General features: G+C 44.2%; 2 protein-coding genes across 3 annotated transcripts; both read right to left on the bottom strand.

The window, feature by feature from the left end:
* Positions 1-819: 819 nt before the first annotated feature.
* On the bottom strand, positions 820-3,890 carry c13h11orf54 (chromosome 13 C11orf54 homolog). Of its 2 annotated transcripts, XM_030436992.1 has the most exons (9): positions 3,872-3,890; positions 3,665-3,761; positions 3,469-3,567; positions 2,523-2,596; positions 2,331-2,432; positions 1,921-2,097; positions 1,509-1,658; positions 1,300-1,416; positions 820-1,225 (listed from the first exon to the last, which is right to left on the bottom strand). In XM_030436992.1, the coding sequence occupies exons 2-9, from the start codon at positions 3,729-3,731 to the stop codon at positions 1,052-1,054; spliced, it is 960 nt and encodes a 319-aa protein (XP_030292852.1). In that variant the 5' UTR covers positions 3,732-3,761; positions 3,872-3,890; the 3' UTR covers positions 820-1,051. The 2 variants fall into 2 exon arrangements, with proteins under 2 accessions (XP_030292852.1, XP_030292851.1); XM_030436991.1 differs by lacking the exon at positions 3,872-3,890 and having other exon boundaries at positions 3,665-3,837.
* Positions 3,891-12,343: 8,453 nt separating this feature from the next.
* LOC115594698 (olfactory receptor 51E2-like) lies at positions 12,344-14,925 on the bottom strand. Its single transcript, XM_030438904.1, has 2 exons — positions 14,909-14,925; positions 12,344-13,286 (listed from the first exon to the last, which is right to left on the bottom strand). Exons 1-2 carry the CDS (start codon positions 14,923-14,925, stop codon positions 12,344-12,346), a joined length of 960 nt encoding a protein of 319 aa, XP_030294764.1.
* Between the last annotated feature and the right edge of the window lie 1,282 nt (positions 14,926-16,207).

Genomic DNA, 16,207 nt, shown 5'->3' with positions numbered 1-16,207 from the left:
TTTATATTAATGAAAATATTATTAGATTGAAAACTATATTTATTTATTTATTTATTTATTTTTTCTGGCATAGACACCTTTATTAAGCAGTAGACAGGAAATATGGGAGAGAGAGGGGGATGTGACATGCAGCAAAGGACCTCCGGCCGGAATCGAACCGGGGTCGGCTGCGTTCATGGCATGCGCTCCAACCACTCGACCACCTGCGCGCCGAAAACTATATTTAATATAACAAATCAATGTTTTGTTTTCTGTAACCTATTCTGACTTCACGACACTAGTTTCTATTTTTTTAATATTATCTAAATATTTCTAGACTTAGATAAATAACCATAAACCATACCTTGTTCCATCACTGTAGATGCGAGCTATGTTCTCCTAAGAAAACGTTATTTCTAATCGTAGTGTCCAAAGTTGTCGCTACACAACGCTTGTGGGTTCTCACAATAATCTCAGACACAAAAAGTTAAGTTGAACCTGCGCCTTCATGCGAGTGAAGCTTTTGTTGATGGTTTTATTTCACATGATGGCGACTTAATTACCAGCGCAGGTGTTTTCACTTCTGCCTGAGAGACGTCGAAAAAGGATTTAAAGGAGGCAGAATCAAGGAAATAAGTGACAACACTGGTGTGTGCCTGTGTTGTTTGTGTATATAACATTGTGCCAGTCTGCTCCGGTCTGTCTTGCACATTTTCTTTTGTATTATCACCGTCCTTGGTGAGCACTTTTGTAGATGATGTAGATCCAAAATGTATTGTTATTTTAGAAGTAATAGGTGCTCCATGTTACTCCTGTATTCGTCAAACAAACAGCCAAAGATCAAAAGAAACTCAACATTTTTTTATTAAAGGAAAAGCAGTGATCGTCTTTAAACTACGATTTTTAGAAATGTGGTTTGAGAACTGAAGTTAATGATGCAAAATCATCATGTTCATTGTTATAAATATCAAGTTTCTGTGTGTTGTTATAAACACACAGGAACTTAATATAAATCAAATACTGCGTGATTCACTATCATTCGTTATGCTGCGTTCATCCCTCCATTTTTCCCTCAATCCCGCCCGACTCCGTGGGTCTCTTTGGGCCTGTCGATGCGGTACACGAACTCTGCGGGCATGAAGTAGCCCAGGTACTCCACGGTGTCAGGTGTGGTGTCTATGTAGTAGTGGCCGCCTTCTCCGTGGTGGCTGAAGCAGTGGGTGTGCTCCACGCGCAGGTCCAAACCCTGAACACACAACAGAACCATTACAAAACAGCCTCATTCACAGCTTCAGGTGACGGTTTGCGGACTCTGCTCACCGGGTCTCTGGACACCAGCACTGACTGGCAGACGAGCGGGGCGCTGACCTCGAAGTGCTTCAGCCAGCTGTTGACGTCATCGTTGGTGTTCATGGGGCAGGCGGAGAACTCTCTCGGCTGCCGGTGAGCAGACACAAGGCAACACATCAAAATACACGCAGCTCTCAGCAGCGATCGATCGTGTGTTCTCTGCCACGTCCGACGTTTACCATGATGTGGATTTTAGCCTTCCCTTTCTGGATGATGAAGGTGCCTCCCAGAGCCAGGCTTTTATCAGGGTAGTGGCCTTCCAGCGTCGTCCTCAAGGCCGTCACAAGACTGTGGCTTCCCGTTCTCCTCTTGGCCCGAACCTCCAGGACCTGCAGGGAGGTGAAGAGGGCTCGACAGCTCAGCTCGGACACTCACTTTCCTTTTGTTAATGATTATCTTTTGGAGCACACATGTGACGGGGCTGAAGGTTCACTTCACTTCACTTCACTCGCAGCGACTTCAGCAAGATTATTAACCTACAGATGATTGTTTTTAAGTTCATAAACAACCAGAGAGTTCATTATTTGCAAGAAGTAAAAAGATGATAATGCATTATTTCAAAAAAAAAAGGCCTCAGATGAGACTGATTACCTTCCCAGGCTTCCCGTCGCAGGCGTACAGATTGCCCAGCAGGCCGAAGCAGCAGTCAGAGAATCTGTCGCTGTACTTCTCCAGCAGACACTGGCCGTCGGCAGGATTGATGGAGGAGAAGTAGCTGCTGTTCACCGCAGGCCGGCCCTCCGCTTCGGTCAGAACCACGGGCATCAGCTGCGGACGACAACACTTAGTCCTGCAAACATCTGGGTTACAGTTCAGCAGGGTGACAACTTGATCATTCACTTTGTCGAAATCACTGCCATGCATCCTATCGGGGCCTTCCAGATGATATCCAGAGCCTCCACTCCAGGAAAAACTGACTGTATAATGCAACACATGCGCAGCTCTACAATGCAGACACAGTCGTCAGGACGTGTGGTGTGGTGGAGCTAAAGATGATTCACCTCCGCGTTCATTCCAAGAATCCTGGAGGCTGCTCCTGCTGCACCGAGGATGAAGGCTCCTGGCAGCTCCACCTCCTTCGATATGATGTTCATGTCATATTCCTGTGAGGAGGACAGACAAATATATAATAATCCAATCAAGACAGGTCAGCGCTCAATATCTGCAACACAATGTGTTCAGGATGAAACTACCTTGTGCTTCTGAACCAAGGGGATCAGGTACGGCACTCCACCAACATCAGTGATGCGAGGATGTCCACACAAGCCTAGAGGGAGAGGAGGGAGGGGACGTTAAAGGGCAATGTCGGTGTTCTTCAGACAAACCTTGTTGTTACATGTTTACTGATGAGGACAACAATTTTAAAACTGTTTGTTTTTGCCACTGACAGGCTCACGTTGTGTTTATGGAGTCTGTGAAGGATCCCGACACAGATAGACCTGTTTGTTAAAGAATAAGAGCAAAGCGCTCACCAAAGCCACCAGACTTTAACTGGTTTATTATTGATGACGTACCTATGTGCCTCTTAAATTGTTTTCTGACTGACTGAATGATCGTTGTAATGATTTTATGTTTTCTATGTTTGATGTCTGGAAAAAACTACAACTAAATTGCCCATTTGGGATAAATAAAGTGGTCTGAACTGAACTGAACTTCAAAAAAATATTCTCACCCTACATGCTGTTTTCTCCAGCTGCCTCCAGATGTCTGCTCTCCCTCTCACACCTGTCACATCACACGTTTATCAAACGCAGTGACTTAAACTTTCATTTTGAGCAAACCAGAGCTGTCGACGGTGGAAACGGTGGAGCCGAGACAGTTCTGGTGAGTTTTATTTTGTTTGCATGTCCAATTTGATTACATGACGATAAAATGTGTGTTTCTGCAAATGAAGTCTGGTGTCTTTATCAAGACCAACATACAAAAAAAAGTTGTATTCTTCAATAACAAGGTCCAACTCTGTCAGGACATTTCGCAATAAGCTGTCAGACGCAGACCAGGAGGGAAAATACCAAAGTTACCCTTTAAGAGAAACCTGACGCAAACCAGTTCCAAGTGTTCCACATATGCAGATAATGTGCAAACAAACTGTGCATACTATAGAACATGCATGAAGTGCACCAGCCGGGCTCTTCTTACCTTTGACAGGGAACTGGAAGGGCTCCTCGGTGAGATCTGGACACTCCACAACACTCACCTGAACTTCAGCAAAGTTGTCCTGAAGTCCCGCCTGTAACACTGCGAGCAGACACAATGTCCTCATCAGGCCGCCGTCACTTCATGGACATCACGTTCCATTTACTTTGCTTGTAATATTAATGTTGGACGTTCTTACCACCACGCAGCTCCGCTAAATCCGGGGCGTGCAGTTGGACCTTTTCAGTCTTGCTGCTGTCTGCCATGACCGAGCTGAAGGTTCATGAACCAGCTGACTGCTGGCGGAGCACGAGACGAGTGTTAAAAAGGTGCCGGATGGTCGAAGTACAAACAAAGAGTAGATAGAAGCTCAAGATCAGTCCGGTACCATGCAGTGTTTACTTGCCTGTATCATGACTGTCTTTGGTTACTGCGGTCACACCATGTATTCCTCCACGTGAAAATCTTCTGCGCGTCTATATCTCAATATACGGTAAAACCAGCGTACGTCGATGGTGCATTCACGCACACCTTGTAAACTCTGTAATGTCTTCTTGAATGGCCACAATGGTTGTTCAAAACGAGAAAGTCATTTCCTCCCGTATTTTTCTCCGTTTAACTTTATGGATGACTTCTACTTTTTAAATTATCAGAAGCAAAATCATAAAGACATTAAAATCTCAAATCAAATTGTTATAATCAGACCACACCAGATTCTTGTACACTAGGTCCCAGAGTACCTTTGTAATACACACACACGCACACACACACACACACACACACACACACACACACACACACACACATATATATATGTATGCTGAAGTACAGTGAAAAAAAAAAGAAAAAAAAAAGATTTGACATTTTACCTTTATATTTCCAAGAGGAAAATAATGCAATTGTCCCGTATTTAACAACCTTCACGGCTATTGACATTAGATTGGAGAGTTTCACAAGGTGCACCTGAATGCACCACGAGGTACCTGTCGGCACTGAAGGGATTTACCGTACAAAACGATTTAAACGCACAATCGATTTTCATGCGACGGTAGTGCGACACAGTGTCTCACTGGTTCAGAGATAGAAGGCAACACTCAGAAACATTTTCTAAATTTCTACAATATTCACCTGCTGGGTGAAATAAATACATAAACTGGATATGTTTGACACAAATCTTTGGTGACTCACGGTACAGTTCCGTCTGTGCAGGAGGATCAGAGATGAGAACAATGTTGTTTACATTCAGTGAGGGATTTTTTATCCCGTGGGGAGAAAAAAATCCGAAGTTTAGCGTCTTTATCAAAGAAGTAGTGAGCTCATCCATTTGAATCCGGTGGTGCTGATTAATAGAATTCTGAGAAAAAAGTCAGAATTCTGAGATTAAAGTCAGAATTCTGACTTTTTTCTCAGAATTCTGAGATTAAAGTCAGAATTCTGACTTTTTTTCTCAGAATTCTGACTTTAATCTCAGAATTCTGACTTTTTTCTCAGAATTCTGACTTTTTTCTCAGAATTCTGAGATTAAAGTCAGAATTCTGACTTTTTTCTCAGAATTCTGAGATTAAAGTCAGAATTCTGAGATTAAAGTCAGAATTCTGACTTTTTTCTCAGAATTCTGAGATTAAAGTCAGAACTCAAAAAAAATTTACATGTGCAGACTTCTGACTTTATTCTCAGAATTCTGACTTTTTTCTCAGAATTCTGACTTTAATCTCAGAATTCTGAGAAAAAAGTCAGAATTCTGACTTTAATCTCAGAATTCTGATAAAAAAGTCAGAATTCTGACTTTAATCTCAGAATTCTGACTTTTTTCTCAGAATTCTGACTTTTTTCTCAGAATTCTGACTTATCAATTTACGTGTAGAATTATTATTATTTAAGTGTAGAACGACTCATATGTCGTAAACCGAAGTAGAAAGAGTGAAGCCTCTTGTTCATTTCACTCTCTTTGGTGATTGGTCAGATGATTGGTGGTCACGCTGATGACGCTCAAGCACTTCCTGGTTTACCCAGGCATCCGTATGGCTTCGTCTCCAGTGTTTTGGTACCGTTACACGTACTTAATACATCATTAGCCTAAGGAAAGTCATCATTCACAATCTGGAGACTGTATAAATCATTTGTTGGAATAAACATTAATTTGTTTCATCAAGAAAATGAATTCCGTTTTGTAGAAAGCGTGGTGGAAATGAGCTGGTGACTGACAGTACAGTGATAGATGTTTTGAGGTATTGCATTGATGAGAGATCTGAATTCTCTGATGTTGCAAGTAAAGGCATATTTAGCATTTAATGACTTTTATTGATCAGCATGTCTGAGCCAAGCGTTAGGGTTAGGGTTAGGGTTAACCGTTTAAGGGAATGGAGTTATTGAAAAAGGTTGTAGGGAGGAAATGACTCACATAATATTTCAAAACAGCAAACATTTAGGGAAAAGTATTTAGAATGTGATAAATGTTTCTCCCCTTGTGCGTCTCTAACCACCATACTGTTGTATCATCTTAAAACCAAAAAACATTGGTCACATCTATGAGCTTTACAACACATCATTTATTAATACATAGTGGATATGCAGTGTTTGGACAGAGAATAATGATATTATGAAATAATGATATTATTTCTTGCAGGAAAGAAAGAGGCCAATGGACTGACCCATCTGTCAGTGGCAAAACAGAACTCACTGCATAGCAGCTTTTGTGATTTCTTAGTTTTTCATGTAGTGCTGTTACAGATTATCAACGTCGGGGTGTAAGTCATGGCACAGCCGGCACTGTAGAACAGTCTTTCCATCACAGATCACCTACTCGCGTTCATCATCTGTCAGCCGACTCACCTCATGGACCACCTGCAGAATCAAGGGAACGGAGAAGTTCCAGTCAGCCAAGCTATTCACCTAATCAAGAGACAGCGTAGCATGGACTAAAGCCTCACATTCTATATTTCACTGATGACGTCCCCTGTCAGTTTGCCCGCTTGAAGATAGCGCTCGACAACATCCTATCTGAAGATACTACTGAACACTTCAAATATCAAATCCTCGTCGACCATCTCAAATTGGAAGACACCCTCCTCATTGCTGATTCCTACAGTAATAGTAGGGACCCATACAGCAAGGCCATGGCTTCTCTGACAGAGCTGTATGGCCAGCCTCAGAAATTGGCCCTGTAGCGCATCACTGAGGTCCTGGCCGAGCCTGCAATCAAGAGTGGTGACAGTAGCGGATTCTGCCTGTATGCACCGAAGGTGAGGGCCCTAGTTGGGATGCTAGACCACCTGGAGAAGGAAGGGAGAACAGAGTTGGAGTACAGGTCACACATCTCACGCCTGCTGTAAAAGCTGCCACATGACCTGAAAGCACAATTCAAGCGATTCCTCAATCCCCTTATCACACCCATCCCGACGTTGCTGGATTTTTCGAAGTGGTTGGAGTACGAAGTCCATATTCAAGATGATGACTTACAGACCTCTCACCTCATCTCCTGAGATGACCTATCATCTCAGGAGGGGCGCTCAGACCGTCAGGGAGGCCTCAAGACCAAGCAGAAGCCAGCATCACGCTCAGCCACCATCCTGCTTGAGCCACCAGCAAAAAGATCAGAGCCTCCTACCCAAGTACGGTCACAGGCCAACAAACCTGAGAAGCCCAAGAAATATTGCCCCTTTTGTGACAATGTTCAACATTACTTCAATCAGTGCCCAGAGTTCAAAACACTCACAAGTGAGCAGAAAGTGGCTTGGATCAAAACAGGAAAGCAGTGTTGGAGATGTGGAAGAGATCATCAAGCAGTACAGTGCAACCTCAATGCCAAATGTCAGCAATGCAATCAGACTCATCTGGAAGTACTGCATGATGTCAATTCATCAACAGTCGTTCGACCAGAGAGGCCAGCCCCAGAACCTTCTCCGCCAGTGACGTACTACCTAGACCCTACCAGGAGAAGTAGCTGTGTGCTGCTGATAATGTTTAAGGTGTGTCTGTACAACGGCAAGAGGAAGATTGAGACATGTGCCATCCTTGATGATGGGCCCGAGTGCACAATCCTCCTTCACAGTGCAACTCAAGAGTTAGGACTCCAGGGACAGAGTGAGAGCCTGGCACTTATAACCATCCATCAAGGTAGCGGGATAGTGCCAGGATTGTCTGTCTCCTTCTCTGTTACCTCCACCATTCACCCCAGAAACGGTTCAGAATCCACAGGGCATTTACAGCAGTAGAGCTTGGCCTCTCTAAACATCCAGTTGAAGCCCTGCAGAAGACTTACCGTCACATTAGAGGTCTCCCCTTGCATTCATTTTGTCAGGCCCAACCGCTGCTGCTCATTGCTTCAGACTATCCTCATCTTCTCACTCCAGTTGAGCCAGTGCACCTATACTAGGACCAGATGGACCAGCGGCACTAAAGACATGACTTGGTTGGACGCTCCAAGGCCCTGCTTAAGTCCTTATGCACCAGTCCTCCCTCCCTCAGTGCCTGCTTATCAACACCCAGTCTCCGCATCCGCAGAACTCCTCAGTCAGGTGACTAAACTCTGGCAGATCGATGTCCTCCCATTCCGAAACGAGAAGCTTATCACTCAGTCAAAGCCAGGACACTACAGCAGTTAGGATGCAGGAAGAAAAGACCATCAGGGTGGATGTGGATGGTGTTCAAAGGTATGCTACCCCTCTGCTATGGAAAAAAGATGTCCCCTCTCTCCGTTCACCTAAGGAGTCAGTGCTGGGTCACCTGCGTGGGACTGAAAAACGCCTTTCCAAGGACCCTGTCAGAGCAGATACCTACAACCAAGAGATTAGGAAGCTGCTGGATGCTGGTTATGTCGCCAAAGTCACCTCTGATGAAGTACAAGCCAGTGTCAGCTCCTGGTACATACCAAATGGTTCATCATAATTTCAAGGATTGGACTGTGTTTAATTGTTCATTCATACATCAAGGTGCAAGTCTGAATGAACACCTCAGCCCAGGGCCCACATTAGGATCCACTCTACTTGGCGTGCTGATCCACTTCAGGGAGTATTCCACTGCAGTGAGTAGCGATATAAAAGGGATGTTTACCAGGTCCGCCTCCTGCCTGAAGACAAGCCCTTCCTCCAAATCCTTTGGAGAAACATAGACCGCAGCACATCACCCGACATCTTTGAATGGCAGGTGCTGCCGTTTGGCACTACATGCAGTCTGTGCTGTGCCATCTTTGTACTCCAAAAGCATGTCCTTTAGCCCAGATGTAGACATTCACTACTCTGTTGAGAACTGCTTTTATGTTGACAACTTCCTTCAGAACTTCACCTCAGGACCAGAAGCCAAGCAACTCGTCAACAAGCTACAGAAACTCCTCCTCTCACGTGGGTTCAAACTACACCAGTGGGCTACTAATGTGCCAGACATCATCAGTCACATGCCTTCAGGATCAAGAGCGGAGAGCAGTGAACTCTGGCTATCACCAGATGGGGCTGATCCACCAGAGCAGACTCTGGGGCTGCTTTGGCACTGCATATCAGATACCATCACTTACCAGCTCCACCACACTGAGCATCCTAAGCCTACTATGCAGAGCATTTATCACGTCCTAGACAGTACGATCCCCTCAGCCTGCCTGGGCCAAAATATTAGTGCAGCATCTCTGGAGTAAGCTAAGAGATTGGGATGACTCACAGCTGCCAAAACACCTACTCCAGCTGTGGCATGCCTGGGATAATTAACTTCATCAACTCCCTGACATCTTTCTTCCCAGATGTCATGCTCACCCAGAGACAGATTACTCAGCCTGTAAACAAAGCATTCACGTCTTTTCTGATGCCTCAGAGAGAGTATACGGTTCTGTGGCCTACCTTCGGACAGTGGACAACAAAGTTGAAATTCAAGTGGCGTTTCCTTGCAGCAAGATCCGGAGTCGCCCCAGTCTGTCAGCAATCATCCCATGACTGGAAATCTGCGCTGCCCACACTGGTCAACCTCCACATCACTAGCATAACCTACTGGATGGACTCCACCACAGTCCTGAACTGGTTGCAGTCAGAGTTCTGCCGTTATAAGGTTTGTTTTATAAGGTTCGGACATTCAGGAGCTGACAGAGGGTAGTCCCTGGCAATATGTCAGCGCAGGAGATAATTCTGCTGATGACATAATCTGTGGGTTGACTCTGTCCCAGCTCCTTGGTCACAACCGCTGGAGCCACGGACCTCAATTCTTGTGTCAAGGTGAATCATCATGGCCAGCATCTCAAGACGTCTCCTCATCTGACAATCCAGTAAAACTGCGAAAGGCCAACTTCTGTGGACATCTCTCTGTGACTCCTGATCCGAGTCTGCCTGATGCCAGTGCTTTCGGCAGCTTCAATGACCTGAGAGAGTCTTTGTTGAGCCACGCAGACGGTGCTGGATCCTTCATGGGAGGGAAGCTGTCCGCAAGCACCAGTATAACTGTCCCAAATGCCTGAAATGGTGCAGCAGTCGAGTTATCCAAAAAATGGCTGACCTTCCACCCTCCAGTTTGCTGCTCGATCATCCAGCATTCTATTCCATGGGTGTGGACTGTTTAGGCCATACCTCATTAAGATTGGACAGCGTACACACAAAAAATGGGGCATAGTGTTTAAATGTCTGACAACCCATGCTGTACATCTTGATCTTCTAGCCAGCATGGACACAGACTCATTTTTGATGGCACTTCATTGCTTCATCACGAGACGAGGAAAGCACATCAAGCTTTTATCTGACCATGATATGAACTCCAAAGGTGGCAGCTCGGAACTCAAGAATGCTTTCAAATCACTTATCACCACTCTACAGACACAACTCGCCAGTCAGCAAATTATTTTCCAGTTTAATCCCCCATATGCCCCACACTTGGGCGGTTCTTGGGAGGGGTAGATCTGCACCATCAAGTCTGCCCTGCACACCACCCTTGGATCTCAGACTGTCACAGAGTGGGTCTTGAGAACGATACTGATTAAGGTGGAAGGCATCGTCAACTCAAAACCCCTGGGTTACACCTCATCAGATGAGGCAGCCCAGATCCAATCACTCCCAACATGCTGTTGATGGTGCGGCCTGACCCATCGGCACTGAGCCCTCAGTCGTCGCAGACGGAGGCAGTGCCAAGCCTTGGCCGATCAATTCCACTACATCAGAAACTATCTGCCTTCCTCCAGAATCAATCCAAGTGGCAACAGGAACAAGATGATCTGACTGTTGGCACAATCATCCTGATCATTGATCAGCAGCTCCCATGTGCCCTATGGCCAGTTGGAATGGTAACAGCAGTCATTCTAGGGTGCTGACAGCAGAGTGCGGACCGCACAGACCCAAGTCAATGACAGGACATACGCTCGGCCAGTTGCTCGTCTCATCAGACTCCCAGCACTCCCACAAAATGCTCCAGACTGATTTTCAACTGATTCAACTTGGTTCCTCAAAGTTGGGGGCGGCTGTTCAGAAGGTTGGCCCTTCATTGCACAGTCCTGGAGCCCGTTACCTTGCACATGGAGTTCACGTGAACTTGCATGGAGTGCACATGAACAGTTAATGGCAGGATGCACTGAACCAATCAGAGACCACAGCACTGTGAGAAGTGTCTGGTGCGAGTCGATGAAGACAGTTTTATTCACCGCGGCAGTTCTGGATTTTATTCGTTCATCCCAGCAGGTTGGGCTCTATTTTAACCTGCAGCTGTGGTTTTCTGGACTCTTGCTTCTCCCTTTTTTGTTTATTTGCTCCGTCTTGTGCGTCCATGATAAGTAATAAGTAATCATTCTGTTACTGTTCTTAATTATATTCTTGATGTCATTTGGCAATTTAGTTTATAGTACTGTACTGTGTCTTGGGCATTGGTTAATTGTTGCCGATTTAATATTCCAATTGAGGTATATGATCCCTGACAATACTGTTATGTTGATAATGGTGTATCGTGGTGGCTTCAGGTGTTTATTAGTTATGTCACAGCAGTGTAGTGGGCGTGCTGACGTGCCCATTAAGGGATCGTCGCATATTTATTTGTCTCGCCCTTTGTGCACTCTATGCCAGTGAAATAGATATGAGCCAATCTTAGCTCAGAGGTTGCTATTTGTTGACATTCCCTTGAATTCATAAACACTCAAATCTTCTTAATTTGTCATCCTTTTTACTGTTTGTCATGATATGGCCTTATTGTTGCATTGTGTAAATAATGTCAGTCTGTTTCTGTGTATTATTAATGTTACATATGATTAATATCCACATTTCTGTTTATTTCTTTATTGTTGTAACCACGCAGACAATATCAACAGAAGACTTTATTCAGCAATAAATGAAGGGCATCTCAATGAGAGTGTGTGTGAATTGGATTCATTAACCCATCAACATCGTTCCTGTTCTTACTGGACAACCTGTGGAGAGTGCAGATAGATTCTTGAAATTAGTGCTTTCTGATTTATTCATCTATTATTAATAGGTCACAAGTTTGGTATTCAGTAAGCCAACACCTATTTGTAGGCACTGTACACATAATCCCACTAGAGGGCATGCACTCATCATATTCACAGTGTAGTTTTTATCCTGTCTGATATATTGTGAAAGTGTGTCTTTGAAACAGGATGAATAAGTTATCTTTAAGCACATCACTTTTTATCACAAGAGCTGACAGAAGTATCTGCTGTAGTTCACGATGCCGCAACGTTGTCATGTCACTCTCAAATTCAACATCATGTTCCCTGAGGATGCATATATCCTATACACAATACATCTTTAATTCAATCACATCCACATGAAAGTGTCTGCAGTACAGTACTTACATCCTTCTTGACACACATCTTGACCTTCTAGTAACACATTCCTGCTGACAGACATTATTCAGAAAGCGTACAGTCAGTGCTCTTTATTAAACTTTTTTAAAATTATGATGGTTGTTATGTGCCAATTTTATTTTTCCTGACCAGTGCCAGGGCTCGGCTTCTGATCTCTTTAGTTTTCAAAGAATATATGATAGGATTGATGCAGGGTGGGAGGCAAGAGGCCAGTGACAGGCTCAGCACACGCTGGTCCGGGTCGACGGAGCCCCCATAAAGCCCGATTAAGAATATGCTGAATATGGGAATGTAAAACACAACAACAAGGATGAGGTGCTCAATGCAAGTGGTGAGAGCCTTTATTCCATTGCTGACTGATTTCATCCTGAACACAGTCACCAGGATGCTGAAATAGGACAGAAGAATAAAAGTAAAGGGCCCCAGCACATGCACAATACTAGCAGTTGAAGCCACAGACCACTGCACTGTGTAGTCATTACAGGCCAGTCTGAACACAGGCGCATAGTCGCAGAAATAGCTGAACACCCTGACGGAGTTACAAAAAGACAGTCGAGTCATTATACTTGCTGCAAATATATCTACTGAGACAATACAAACCCAAGACAGGCTGACCATGCAGCTCATGCTCCGTAATGTGTTGAATGAGTTGTGACGCAGAGGGAAACATATTGCGATCAACCTGTCATAGGCAAGTAAAGCCAGTGCATATGACTCCAGAGGTAAAGCAGTGTAGTAGACAAACATTTGAACCAAACAGAGGTTGAATGGAACAAAATTATCCTTTAAGAGGAACGTCTTAATCATGCCTGGAATAGTGCTCATGTTTAAAATCACATCAATCACTGCGAGGTTGATAACAGCCAGAAACTTTGGAGTGTGTAAACATCGATTGAAGGCAATTATACAGATCAAGAAACTGTTGAACAGCAATGTCACCACATAAACAACTGCTAGAAAGACGATGTAGACGCTGATGTAGGGAAATGTCTGAAATCCGATGATATAGAAGCCTGGAGGATGAATGATGAGAGAGTCGTTTAAAGTGGTCCTGAGAAAAGACATCACTGATCTTCACAGCCTGTGTGCTGCAGGACAGCCTCAGCTCTCCAGTCTGACAAAGAGAAAAACACATCATTTGTATGATTGTTATGCCCGTCTGATGAGCACATTCATATTTTAATATGCTGTAAACCAGTGACTGTGGCTCACCTGATGTTCTCTTACAGATTGTTTAGCAGCAGCTCTGTTAGATGCTGCATGTAAAAGCAGCACACACACGACTGCAGGTCTGACCTGCGTACACACTGAAATACTGTCCTCATTGATCTCTTGAGAGAGCTTCCAGCTGATACTGACAAATCATTTCATAATGCCCCAATCATGATGTCATCCATGATGAGCAGGGTTGCAGCTGACTCTAATCTCAAAACAAACATCTAAATGATTGTATTGATGATGATTTAGTGAGTTCGGTCCAGTCGAAGAGATCTGTTGTGCCTCCCTGATCGCCTCAGAGACCTCTTGTGACAGCAGAATGTGACACTTAAAATGTTATTGTGATGTTCTTTTGAACAAAGAGAGCAAACAGCACAGTGTTCCCTAAAGTTTATTTGAGAATAAACAGGCCGTGGTTTTCATGGGCCAAATTTTTTGATGCCATCCCCAGAAAACGCGTTGCTGTAACTTACAAACATACATTTACTGTTTAAACTTGAGACTAATTAAACGCTGCGGCACCTATTGACATTTTGGGTACATGGTGAAAAATGTTGATAAGTATTAAGGATCAAGTTGGATCAAAATTGTCACAGATGGTTCATAAAATTGCAGCGATTAAGAAACAGCGTTTAATGACTTTTACTGATCAGCATGCCTGAGCCCAGGTCAGTATTGGCCTTATTCAATTCAGTTTATAGGATAAATCACTATATTTTACTCATGGGTACAAATTATATTACTTTTAGTCTTTTAGTCTTCTTTTGTGTTTACAGATCCCTCTGGTGAGTTGGTACATTAATTTTCCTCCTGTTCATAACATTGATGAGTACTTACTGCCTGTGACGAGTGCGTCAACTGAAATAGCTCCATGATGATGTGCGACAGTCTGACATCAGGCTCCCAGCAACATCTAAATAATCTGAGAGTCGGTTACGGGGATGGAGTTATTGAAAAAGGTTGTAGGGAGGAAATGACTAACATAATATTTCAAACAGCAAACATTTAGGGAAAAGTATTCAGAATGTGATGAATGTTCCTCCCTTTGTGCTTCTCTGTTGTATCATCTTAAAACAAAAAAAACATTATTCACATCTATAAGCTTTACAACTCATCAGTTATCAAGACGTAGTGGATATGCAGTGTTTGGACAGAGAATGAAACACATATGTCAAGTAATGATATTATTTCTTGCAGGAAAGAAAGAGGCGGATGGACTGGCCCATCTGTCAGTGGCAAAACAGAACTCACTGCATAGCAGCTTTTTTGATGTCTTTGTTTTTCATGTAGTGCTGTTACAGATTATTAAAGTCGGGGTGTAAGTCATGGCACAGCCGTCACTGTAGAACAGTCTTTCCATCACAGATCATCTGCTCGCGCTCCTCATCTGTCAGCTGACTCACCTCACGGGCCACCTGCAGAATCCGTTTTCAAGATGATGACGTACATGATATATTGTTGTACATTGTCCCTTCTTTCAGCTCTAGGGTTGTTATGTAAAAAATCCAATAAAGATATTGTTGGAAAAAAAAAGAAAAAAAAAAGATGATGACGTACAGACCTATCACCATATCCATAGATGACCTATCATCTCAGGACCTATCATGACCTGATAGATCCTGAGATGAGATGACCTATCATCTGAGGAAGGGCGCTCAGACCATCAGAGAGGCCTCAAGACCAAGCAGAAGCCAGCATCACGCTCAGCCACCATCCTGCTTGGATGTGAGCCACCATTAAAGGGATCAGAGCCTCCTACACAATTATGGTCACAGGCCAACAAACCTGAGAAGCCCAAGAAATATTGCCCCTTTTGTGACAATGTTCAACATTACTTCAATCAGTGCTCAGAGTTCAAAACACTCACGAGAGAGCAGAAAGTGGCTTGGATCAAAACAGCAAAGCGGTGTTGGAGATGTGGAAGAGATTCATCAAGCAGCACAGTGCTACCTCAATGCCAAATGTCAGCAATGCCATCAAACTCACCTGGAAGTACTGTATGATGTCAATTCATCAACAGTCGTTCGACCAGAGAGGCCAGCCCCAGAACCTTCTCAGCCAGTGACGTACTACCTAGACCCTACCAGGAGAAGTAGCTGTGTGCTGCTGAAAATGGTTAAGGTGTGTCTGTACAACGGCAAGAGGAAGATTGAGACATATGCCATCCTTGATGATAGGTCCGAGTGCACAATCCTCCTTCACAGTGCAACTCAAGAGTTAGGACTCCAGTGACAGAGTGAGAGCCTGGCACTTAGAACCATCTGTCAAGATACCAGGACTGTGCCAGGAATGTCTGTCTCTCTCTCTGTGTCCTCCGCCATTCACCCCAGAAACGGTTCCCAATCCACAGAGCATTTACAGCAGTAGAGCTTGGCCTCTCTAAACATTCTGATTCAGTTGAAGCCCTGCAGAAGACTTACCGTCACCTTATAGGTCTCCCCCTGCATTCCTTTAGTCAGGCCCAACTGCTGCTGCTCATTGCTTCAGACTATCCTGATCTTCTCACTCCAGGTATGTCATGACTTTAGATTCATGTCTTTTTGTTGTGTCTTGTGTTTTGATTTTCCATGCCCTCTTTTTTTCTCTTGTCCTTTAAGTTCTCCTGTGCTTTTCCCTTGTTGCAGTTTGTCTCCCTCTGTCTGCTAGTGTTCTCATCTGTGCTTCCCCCCCTCGTTATCTCACCTGGCCTCCTCCCTCCCCTCACTCCTCACCTGTTCCTCGCCTTTTCGTTAGTGTCTGTGTATTTAG

This window comes from Sparus aurata, chromosome 13 (assembly GCF_900880675.1).
Source record: "Sparus aurata chromosome 13, fSpaAur1.1, whole genome shotgun sequence".
NCBI classification, from domain to species: Eukaryota; Metazoa; Chordata; class Actinopteri; order Spariformes; family Sparidae; genus Sparus; species Sparus aurata.
Note: the sequence above shows the minus strand (reverse complement) of the source record. Positions and strands in the feature narration are given on the sequence as shown.

Excerpts from the sequence above, each read along its gene's own strand:
- c13h11orf54 (XM_030436992.1), bottom strand. The coding sequence starts at position 3,731 with ATGGCAGACAGCAGCAAGACTGAAAAGGTCCAACTGCACGCCCCGGAT. Across the intron at positions 2,597-3,468 it reads CTTCCAGTTCCCTGTCAAAG|GCTTGTGTGGACATCCTCGC; the intron begins GTAAGAAGAGCC and ends CTCTCCCTCTAG. Across the intron at positions 2,433-2,522 it reads CCTTGGTTCAGAAGCACAAG|GAATATGACATGAACATCAT; the intron begins GTAGTTTCATCC and ends TCCTCCTCACAG.